General features: G+C 29.7%; 1 protein-coding gene across 5 annotated transcripts in view; it reads left to right on the top strand.

The window, feature by feature from the left end:
- The window catches only part of LOC105152297 (trissin receptor), a 76527-nt gene that overhangs the window by 61206 nt on the left and 2812 nt on the right, over positions 1–12509 (top strand). For all 5 annotated transcript variants that reach the window (XM_087407670.1, XM_011066489.2, XM_087407666.1 and 2 more), the window contains one exon: positions 11287–11938. In XM_087407670.1, coding sequence (XP_087263796.1) covers positions 11287–11938 — 652 coding nt within the window. The remainder of the gene's footprint in view (positions 1–11286; positions 11939–12509) is intronic.

The raw sequence follows: 12509 nt of genomic DNA, 5'->3' as shown, positions 1-12509 counted from the left end.
CACACGCCAACAGTCATATTACGTCATGTTTAACGGATTTTTAAATAATTTTCTGAATAATCAATTTGTTATCTAGTCGTATTTTGGATATTTTTCGATGAATGGATTATAATCACACGTTTTCCCTCCTTATTTCGTATAACTCATTACAACTTATTCACAATAGATAGCATAGAGAATTTAAAAAGAATTCAGAAAGAAGTTTTCAGTTGTTATGTCATCAATTTGGAATTCATTTTTAGACAAAAAAAAAATTATTTTTCTGAACAGTTCTGATAGGAATTCTTTTTGTATCTGAAAATGAACTCGGAATCGATGACATATATAAAACTGAATTCTTTTTGTGCTATCTGGGATATCTTACATATTTGATACATATATTATTCTATCAATCTCAGAATGATATAATAATTGATAAGTTAAAATTATAAGCGTAAGATACATTCTAATCAAGTGTCCTTAAAGAAATAATTTTTGCTCAGTAATATCGTAAAATAATTTCAAAAACATACGGACATTGATTTGTGTCGCAGCTAGATAACGATAAATTTTGCAGCGTTTTGTGAAAGCTGAGAAGAGTACTATTAATTGAATCCTAATTTAATAAGAATATTTTATACTCAGAGCCATGGTGGAGTTTTAATAAAGAATATTAATAAAGTGAAACATTGCACATAATGACAATAATGGCGATTACTGGAAATAATCAATCAAATGTTTATTACCTAAATTCATTCTCCTACTGCGTATCCACGAGAATGCTTATTAATTCCGCTATGCTCAGGGCCCAACTGCCAGATTCTGGGTGATTCTGATGATTCCGATATTTACTGCCAGTGCTGAAAATCTATAACGCACGTAACGTATATTGCATAGTTTCATCATTAGCAGTGAATATCGAAACGCATTCGCTTGCTATCACTTGGTTGCGCGTGGTGAAAAATGGGGCTACATATATAGAATAACACTCCTGAATGAGGGATGCTATTCTTTATACGTCTGCCGATAGTTGGTGTCGTTATGTATTGTTGTACAGATATTGTATTTTGTATGATATTTAAACTTAAAAAAAAACTGCGCAACATGTGCACAGAATAGCTCCTTTGATAGCGAAACTGATTCATTTGAATGAAAAAAGGTTCATCTTTTTAAGTCTTTTATAAATTAGCGTAATCTGTTTAAAATAAACTCAAAAAGAATTTTAAAAATATATACAAATATACTTATATAGTAATTTGATAAACAGAATTGTATTCAATGGCTAAAAAACTATGGAAAACAAGTTATTTTTATGTTCGAAAAAAATCATTTTTTTATTAAACAGTTCGGATAGCGAGCAGTATTATCGTAATTCTAATGTCGAAATAACAATAAATGACTTATAAATGAATTATAGCTTGGAAGTGTAATCGACAATGTGGTGTTGACAATGCACACATTTAAATACTCTCAAACTATGGTCGTGGTTTCATATCCCGACTCGGCAAATACATCGTTTGCGGTGAAATGCGATGAAAATATTAAGTGCATCCCTCCCCTTCTCTCTCTCTCTCTCTCTCTCTCTCTCTCTCTCTCTCTCTCTCTCTCTCTTTCTCTTGAGATTTATTTAAACATCCGTAGTTTTCTCTGAAATTATGCGTTGGAACTAGCTGCAAAATTCATAGGCAACAGTGCTTTATATACGTATACATATATGTTGTAGGCTACTAGATTAATTGCACAAGCCCGTTCCTCTAACAATTCAGAGAATTATTGACATACAGAATTCGAAGGTATGCTCAAATATTGTTTGGATAAATTTGTAGAACGCGAATTTAGTTATAACATAACGAAATCATGTTAAAGCTTGTTTAAACTTTTCCTTTTTCCATTAATACATACGTAGAACATTACAATGTTTAATATTATATATAAATGTTTATTTTATATTCAGTTAAATATCTCAGAATAATGAATCATCTTTTATCTAGAAATTCCTAATTAATTCGAAATTGATTTTCTTTTAATTAATGAAAACGATTGCTTTTAAATTACGACTGAAAAATTAAAGATATTTTGGCAATAAATTGTGAAGCACAAATAATAAAAATTGGTTTCTTTTTGAATATAAGAGAGACTTGAACAAATATCTAATTTGATGATTACTTGAAAAAAATGTTCAATATTACAAATTTAAAGTTTGTAATTTCCTTCAACATATTTTCTAGAAGAGACGATTTTGAATCAAAAGATTGATATACTAAATTAAGTGCGATATAAATTATATCGCAATTATTAAATAATATAGCGTAGCAAACTGTTTTACAATTTTAGTGTTAGTCCATCCGTCCGTTCGTTTGATTGTCCGTTTGTAAGATTTCTCATAAATGACTTAACTTTCCCAAATTTTATTTTTGGTAGATAGTCAAAAAGCTTAGTTTCACTAAGACAAAATATAAATCAAATCAATCGATCGTAAGAGGATCAATTAAAGGTCAAGGTTTTTAGTAATATATAGAACAAACTAAAAAGAGTTTAAAATGTTAATTTTAAAAGGGTATAGGTAATATATCGTACTTCGACACTTTTAATGAAGTTCTTTTAATGTTTACAGAATTTTTATTACTTCATTATATCCGTTATAAAGTGTCTGTTTCATTTGCATGTACCTCGCGGATTACAATGCAAAGTTCTTGTGTGATGAAAAAGCAGTCAGTACAAAACAATTAAGATTATACAATGATATAGAGACACAAAGCTTTTATGCAATTTAGTATAATTATGTATGTTTTATTCAATTCTTTTTATGTAAATACAATTTAAATACATAAACTTGAGGTTGAATGAATTTTTGCATAATTTATTACGACGCATCGTGTAACTTCATGTTGGTACAGGAGTATTGTCTTTCCACTGATATTATCCTATTGATAAATTGCGACAATATATTTGTTTGTCCCTTATCGACATTTTGTAGAATAAGCAGAATAGAAATTGCGAGATTAATGCTTGATAGTATTTTATAAACTCCATTAGTTGCAAAGGATTAACGTTGGGATAACAAGTATCTTTTATTTAACAAGTATTAGACATATAAGTTTATATTTATCCAAGAAGTTTCTATAGAATAAAATAGAATAATAATAGGTATCTTATTTAAGTAATTAAGAATAAGCAAGATAAAAAAAGAGAGTTAGCTTTTATTTTTCCTCATGTCTTTTCTATTGTCTTTTCATTACTGTATCAAATTATTACATTTTTCACTAAAGAAGCTCCGTTTTTTATATGTTATGTTTTTTTCGAAACATAATAAACCGCGAGGTCGATATATTCGCCTTAACAGCTGCGTGTTCTCGCAGAGATACGTGAATAAATAAATTTCTCGCGACGCTTCTAGAAGAACGTAAGGAAGAATGAGAAGATGTTATCGAACGGAAGGATGTTCAAAGCTTTTTCGCGGATCTAAATTGCGTACATACAAGCTGACGCGACGTGACGGAAAGAACCATTGGAAAGTAAAAGTCTCGGCATAAAATACGATAAGAAAATGCTTCTTGGGAAGTTTTCCGAGCGTTGAAATATCGTCTGTGTGATAACAATAATGATCTCCTTAGTTTTACCGCACAATTTCTTTAAGATCTTTCAAATCGAATCTTCTGTTCGAAAAACGAAATATTTGAAATGAAATTGTAATATATTTTAAATCTTTTCGTATATTTCTGAAACAGAAGCTCCTGAAAATAGAATGCATACATGTGTTTGCAATAAAATCGAGTATATAAATGTATTATATCACATTTCGTAAAATAACTTTGTTTTTCAACGTTGGGAATTTCATGACATACATTTTCTTATCATATTTTACATCAAGATTTAATTAACTGTATTATTAGTATATCTTTATTTTATGATATACTCAAGTTTTGCGTCAAACAGTTAATTTCTCCCATCATATAAACATTTAATTTTTTAAAGAATTTAGTCGATGGATTAAAATAAAAACTACTATTAATAATTATTTAATTAATTATTTAATTTTTATTAATGATATAATTCAAATTTAATTATATAAAAAATGTGAACATAGTAATGATTTAAATCATCGATGTTAAAGAATGAAAAGCAAATATCTGTTTATTAATCATAATTCATAAAATTGTACCGCTATAACATAAATTTTCAGGATTAATATAAAAAAGGATTTGATTTAACAGATTTCAAATACCAGTGAGAAATCACATTGGATTATCATAAATTTCCTTGCATCTTTTGACAGTTAAATCGAATTATGATCAAATTCAAATATCTCTAAAATATAATGTTAATTATCTTCTATGATCCTCTTTCTTACTCGTTTCTTCCTTGAAATATTCAGCTTAATTAAGGCTTTGTCCTCAACAAACAAATTGAAGCAAACTTTGTTGGACGAGTAAGTGGATATATCTGTAGCTCGCGTACGTAAACCTTGTTGCGAACAAGACCTTCATTTGCGACTGAATCCACTTAAAAGATCGATTTAAACATGCATGACGTCGAACTGTCTCGCAACAAAATTCCACTTACCGTGAATTCGAATCGATGTTTAACACTGTTTGGATTAATACACAAACACGAAGGCAAAACATGTGTAAGTCAAATATACACCATGCACGTCACAGAGTTCTAAATACTTGGAGAAACAACATTAACGATCTATATTTTGAAGTTTACCCTCGTTTTTACAAAATAGTCTGAATACTAAAAACCGTAATGTATGTAACTGCGGTCCGTTTATCGCTAATATTTTAAAGTGATTAATTAGGACAAAGAAATCTACATATATCGTTCATAATCTCATTAAATATTTCGTTAAATAAAAAAATAGAGAAGTTTACAAAAACGCATTTTAAAAAGGAAAGATAAAACTTTTCTCAATGATATCGAATTTCGTTTTTCTATGATATTTAGTTTCTCTATGATATTTTATTCCTAAATTACATAAAATTGAAAATTGATATTTTTTAAATATTTTTGCTTTACTTTGAAATTCTGTAGCTTGATTAAACATCGTTGAACAAAAATTAACAAAAATAAAAAAGTATTTTAATGTAAACTTTTTAAGATTTAACATAATTTTTTCTAATTAATGCGATAATTTTTTATAATAATATCAAATTTCTTGTATAAGAACTCACTTTTACAAAATACTTTTTTAATTTTAAAGTTCAAGAGTTTACAGAGAAAAGAAAAGAAAGGAAAATTTTTTATATAATGTTCTCGATTCAATTTTTTTTAATTTTTAAGGATTTTTATGTAACTGAATTTTTTGTGAGAAAATTATAGATGTTCCCGAACTTATAAACTGTAGTATATATTTCCTATAAATTTGAATGAATAAAAGTGCTATTATCATATTCAGTGACCCATAGAAACGTAAAATGTATTTAGCTTATGTTACACTTTTCAGCCCAAAGACCCATTTTACACATCGTTCTTTCAAATTGAAATAATTTTGAATTTAATACGACTTCACTCTGAATTATCTATTTTATCCTGATTTAAACAGCATATATGCAGAATGCAACGGTTAATTATTCATAAAAGTTAGATCGTTAATCTTTTGAACTTTTGCCCCACGAATGCAACTATCTCGCTTCTGTTTTATATTAAAATTAGAACGTCAAAACCGACTTGATAATGTTGCGATTATTATCCTCTATATAATAGATGCTAAAAGTGGTACGGCACGTAATAGAGCGAGGGCAAAGTTTGTTGCAAAATTTTAACAAAAAAGAATACATTATATAATAATAAAAAGTGAATCTAAAGCATGTGGCGTAATATAACGCATTTCCTAACTGCATATAAATATTCATTGGTAAGCCGATTGCCATTAATTCATTGATAAAATTCCTTATATTGAATAAAAAATTACCAACATCCTTCGTTTATCCAGGCAGTCTTTTGTCAACAAAATCTATGCATAAATAACACACATACTATTATTGTATATTGAGTGTTCCTGAACATCAAATTTAATAAGAGATTTTTATTTAATTTGTTTGACAAAAATACAATTGAAGATCTTAGCATATATTTCAAAAATTATTTTGAACAAATGATCGGAAATAATAAATCATATTGTAAGAACACTTCATCATTCTTCTTTCTTTTTTCTTGATTCTTGAAAGTACCAGGAAGTTCAAAGACTTTGACGAGTTAACTAAATAAAACAGATCGAAAGAAAAACTCTGGAATTCTTTGTCATGTAACGTCAATAAATTACGTTGAAAGTTGCGAGCCGAAAAATGTGCGACATAAATTCCTAGAGTAACAGTCATGTTGCGTAATAATAATGAGGAAAATATCTGTATGATGGGACGTGAGTGATGATTCCATGAAAATTAATATTTATACAATATTAATTTTCGAAATTCCACATTCGTTGCAGCAGTCTCTGTTTTTTAATCGTATGTATAATAGAATTTATAATTTTAAATTATAAACTATATTAAATATTGATATACAAATAAAATGATTTATAAAGTATTTTCTTAATAAAATATCGAAACATAAATTTTTTAATTGTAAGCAATGAAAAATAAAAAATTTTTTGTAAGTTTTTATTGATTAATATGAATAATAAAATCTTATTCTATTTTAATTTTATATTTGTATCAATAAAAATTTAAATTTTATACTTAATATTATAATATTTAACATAAAAAATTAAGATCGCACAAAATCAAATACGTTAAAAAATTTATTTGCAAACTTGATAGCATAGTTTCGAATCATCTAATCCACTGTATTTCTCAAACTATTTTTTTTTCTTCTCACGAGAAGATTTGTTTTATTTCATGATTGCCATATTGTCCAATTCACCAGCAAAATCAAATGACATCTTAGCTCACGTAATAATTGGAATTTCACGCACGGATTTACCTAAATAATTCCTTTCAGATTTCGCATAATATCAGCCGTGAATTGACGTCTCTAGTATGATACTTGGAGGTCGATTAATTTCCCTTGCGACGTCAACTTACGTCCTTATTTCTGATTGTCGGTCACTCGACCTTGTCCGACGTGAGAATATAACCGACAAATACATATTACGGGAGCACGTGATGTTGTAAAATGTTCGTTATTGAGTTTGTAATCTCGCTATTTCCGTAACGTATCTGTATATTTTCAATCCGTCACGAATCCGTCTTTTACCTCATCAGGAAATTTATTTACATTGGAAATCGATACTTTTCTTAATTTTTTTAACATATGATAATTTTCCGATCTTTATTTACTACACATGATAGGTTCTTAACTAGATTAATTTTCATTATCCTTACAAGTACAAATTATTAAGTGATTCTTGTACATGTACTTCTTACACACACACACACACACACACACACACACACACACACACACACACACACACACACACACACACATACACACACACACATATATATATATATATATACTGTTTATCTTCAAAAAGTACACAGTTGGAAAATTTATATTAAATTATGTTTAACACAAGATGAATATATTAAAAAATAACACAAATATTATGTAAAAAATTAACATACAAAATTTAACATTGATATAATTTGTAAACAATTTTTTTTTCAACAATAAAATTAACGTTTCTAATATGTCAAATTAATACATTTTATTCATTTATTTTTAAATTTTTGTTTTAAAATATATTATTTCTATTTGTTAATTTATTCATAAATTGTGTTATTATAATACTAATAAATATTGTATAATGTCAATTAACAAAAAATATTCAAATAACACAATTATGTTAAATTAACACTCAGATATGTTAAAAATTTGGCATAATAATTTTTATAAAAACCAGTTCCAATTCAATACAAATACAAAATGTTTTTTACTATATATTTAAAAAAAGATAAAGACCATTATTTAATTAGGCACTTCTAAAGAAAAAAAATGCGCATAACACGAATAATCTGAACCTCGTTATATTTATTTCTAGAACTTATTTTTCAGTTTGTACGACAGTATATTGAAATAATTTTTCAATTAAGGATCTTCTCTCGTCTTTTAGGTGCAAATTTATAAGGATATAATCGCATTTTTATATTCGATGGGCGCTGCGCTAAGCCACGTACTGAAAGATTAATTTTCACACGCGCCACTCCAGTCCCTTCGCAAGCAAAGCGGTCTTTTTGAAAAACAAATTTCTCACTTCTCTTTCCTTCGCGTAATTAATTTTACCAACCTGTGCTATTGATCCGTAGATTTTCGGAAACGTGACGACGCACTGATGTGTCTCTGGACACGCCAAATGAGAGACAAATACGCGTCTCATTCACAAAACCGACTTTTTTCAAAGCGCTTTGAAACTTGCTTTAGCGAAGAAGCTGAAAAATTATGGGCGTCTTAACATATTTTTTAAAGAAAAATTAATCTTTGCCAAAGTCAAGGAACAAGTTATCGCATATTTTCATTAAAAATACTTATCAGTCCCGAGAAAATCAAAGAATGCATTGAAAGACGGGGAATTGAGGACACTTCAAGAAGAATGCTCAATGAATCGCGACTAAGAATTTTCATAATTACTTCCTAATCTGGATCAATGCGTCTCCGTCGATCGTAATAATAAGAGGAATTTAACAAAAGAAAAAAATGTTTTTCAATAAAAGCCATTGAGCTTAGGTCTTACGTCAGAATAAAACTGCAGTTCTTATATGATGAAAAAAAAATTGACAGAGCGATGAATGCCAGTATGCCAAGTCGACCTTTAAGATCTTCGCAAAATTAAATTCGTTTATCGTTTGGAGGGAAAATGCTCGACAATAATTTTTCAGCGCGGTTTACAAGCGTCATTCAGAAAATCTCGCGAGCAAATGTGCGATCATGAAGATAATTCGTCATTCTCGGTGCGATCACCGTTTTATCGACGTACTGAACATTTTGCTCTTTTTAAACGATAAATCTTTAAAACGAATTTTCTGCTAATGTAAATTATATTAATTTGATTGCCACGCTACGGATATTTGAACGGTATGTAAAATTAGCAAGGATCTCGTCACTCATTTACGGCTGACAATTATATTTATTCGAATTAGAATGATTTTACTAAACATTTAAGATATTAAAGAAACAACATAAATTATATTAAAATATTTAAAAACAATAAAATGTAATGGACTCGATTATTAAACACAATTCCGAAACTTGACAAAGTGTTAAATATTAGTTATAATCAATCTTTTTAAGAAATATTATTACCTTACAGACCGCGTATACATTATATAATTGCATCTGACTGTAATAAACAATGGCAAAAATACAAAAAATGTACATAAATACGCAAAAAAATATTTTGCTGCTTCAGCTAGAATTATAACTGTTTTTTTATATCTGATAAAATATTATGTATCATACGCATAGAATTTATAGCACAAATCTAAATTCTATCTCTTTCATCTATATGATTAGATGCAATATATATCCAATATTGCAGTACTTGCTAGAAATTTATCTATTTTAGCTATTTTTCGTACTTAGATAATTTTCGCTCTAACTGCAAGATCACTTTTTTGAGTGTATCTGTTTAAAATTTGAGCATAATTTCTTATTGGTTTAAAAGTTATTTAATTTTACCTTGATTCTTATATGTAAAATGGCATAATTATTTGCAAATGATGAAGAAGAAGTAGCATTACGAATTAAATCAAATTTTTATATGTATAATACTAATAAAGCTTTAATAAATATTCGTGCAGAAATTTATTTGAATCCACTCGTTTAAAAATTGTTTACCAAAAACTGCAGCAAAATATAATAATTACGCTACGTAAGCCGTTAAAAGTCAAATAACTTGTTTTGTTTTTACAAATGATTTCAGTGCATATTTACGACAAAAATTTTTTACTGATGTTGACTGATGTTGGCCTTTTTGGCTGATTTTGGCCAGTATTTTTAACTGATAATATGCAGCCAAAACATCATTACGCTGTTTTTTACATTACATTATACTGTTAGTCATGCATATAATTGTTTTTGTCTTGCCAAGCAACATTTTGCTCATATTTTTATCTATAACAGTTGCATGCAATAATAATAGAGATATATATATGCTGATAAAATAGATGTTCTTATTTCTTATACAATACAATAGTATTACCATCGACAGACCGTAAAAGTGTTAATTAAGTCAACTTTTTAAATGGTTTAAATTGAACAAAATTGTTGTTTTTGCGAGATAATTGATACGTAAATCCAAGCAATCACGCCAAATAACAATTAATTCAATATGGATTTAAAATTAAAATGTTCCAATACAAATGACTCGTTATCGACTAAATCAATCACGAGCGTAGGACACAAATTCCGCGAACGTGGATTTACGATTCGGAAAAGAAGACTTGCATTGGATTAATCGCCGCAAATCACTCGACGATAACCAACATCTTAAATTTCTCGATCATTCGTCGAATCATTGCAGATTTATTGTCTTATGCCGTTTTGTCCTACGAATAGAATTTCACGAGAGAATCTTTAGAGCGAAAAATAAGATGGATTAAAGTGATTATGGAAGAAGGAAAGAAAGACAACTAGCAGAATATGGAAGTTGAAACGAAATCCTTTTTGTCGCGACCGGTATATAATTTTCAACTTTAATGGATCGCCAAAACTTTTCACTCGAGTTGTTCTTCGCCTCTCTATAATAAGCTATGAGACCGCGATCTCTTAGTTTCCTCAAACTCGAGTTGGCAAATCACTATTATCACTCCTCGACGATATAACGACTTAAGAAGCGGAGTTTCAAACGTCCATCATTTACGCGGAAAATATATTGACGTGCGAATTATTGCTGGTAAAAAGACCTCTGCAAATAAAAAAATATATGGTAAATCTTTAATTTATTGCGATGCAGTTGCAATAAATTTTATTATCAATGTTACGCTTTTACAAGTAAGCCTCTTCTTTAGAAAATAACGTGTGTGGAATATTCGTTCGTGTTAGGCATATCAAAATAGCGACAACGTTCCATTTCAACTCCATTTCGTTTTCTGCATTTTATGCAGTTCTCGTGACATGCGCTTTTTTAATCGGAGCAACATCGAAAATGCTTGTTTTTGTAACGATTTTGAGTACAAAAATAAAGAATGAAGGCATTCCATAAAAAAAGGCGAGGATATGGTGAGACGCGATGGCCAATATTTTCTCTTTAAATCCAAACGTGATATACGAAATGTGAATCACATATCTACTATTTTTGAATTTATTTTCTAGCAATAAGTTCAAATGTCAAGTTTTAATAATTTTAACGTTTCTATGTTCTAGGTAACTTGATGGTGATTTTCGTGGTAACATTCTCCCGTCGGTTGCGCAGCATCACGAACTTCTTCCTGGCGAATCTGGCGGTGGCGGACTTTTGCGTGGGCATATTCTGCGTCTACCAAACACTCACCAATTACTTGATGAACAGCTGGCAGCTGGGTGACTTCCTCTGCAAGGTGTATATGTTCGTGCACGCGCTCTCGTACACCGCCAGCATACTGATCCTCGTAGTAGTATGCACCGAGCGTTACCTAGCCATCGTCCATCCTATCAAGTGTCGGTCCATGTTGACCAGGAGACGCCTTAGAATGGTGATAGGTGTAGTATGGATCCTGGCTGCCGTGTACGCCTCGCCCAGATTTTTCTACGTTGAGACCATCAGCAATCGTCTCAACAGCGGCGACGTCGACATTATCTGCATAGCCAATATCAAGAAGCACAACAAGAACGTTCTAGACGTGGTGAATCTCGTCTTGCTCTATCTTCTGCCGCTCTTCCTCATGTGCTGCCTCTACACAAGGATCGCCATAGGTCTCTGGAGGAGCAGCGCGACCCTCGGAGGACCTGGCCTAGTCGCCAGGACGAAAAATGGTCGAATACACCATGTACACACGTCCAGCAGAAACGTACTGAAGGCACGACGCGGCGTTATCAGGTATGTCTATTTCCAGGTCACGTAGGTAATAGTGTCTTCAATTTCCGTCTCGCTGAAATTAATATCCGTTGGAGCAATTGCGTCCGAGGATTCGGCGGTGAGACAGTTAATGATAATTAAATTATAATTTCATTTGCTTATTAACGCTTTTGAATATTAATTAATTTTGTAGACACCAAAAGATTTTCAAGACATATATATTTATGTCTATATATAATAACAAAGTGTAAATGTATATTTGCTAATAATGGGCAAATATTATTATATTACATTCATTTCGTCATTTAATGCGTTTGCAATTTAATTGCAATTTAATCGAATACAATAATTTAATATATCCGCCTACATATCTGCCAAAAAAATCTGATAACAGCTACCGTATATTTTATTTAGCGTATTGAGGCAATATTTGATAAATACATATTATAATAATAATCAACTGATAACAAATTGAATTGTTTTATTAGTATGAATAAATATTTACGTTATTTACAAAGCTGAAAAGTGCAGTGAACAGAAACTGAATTTTTAATTATAAACAAAAATTTTATTTTTATTAAAAAATGCCTGC

This window comes from Acromyrmex echinatior, chromosome 7 (genome assembly GCF_024713525.1).
Source record: "Acromyrmex echinatior isolate Ae372 chromosome 7, ASM2471352v2, whole genome shotgun sequence".
Taxonomy (NCBI): Eukaryota; Metazoa; Arthropoda; class Insecta; order Hymenoptera; family Formicidae; genus Acromyrmex; species Acromyrmex echinatior.
This window is presented reverse-complemented; position numbering and strand designations above follow the sequence as displayed.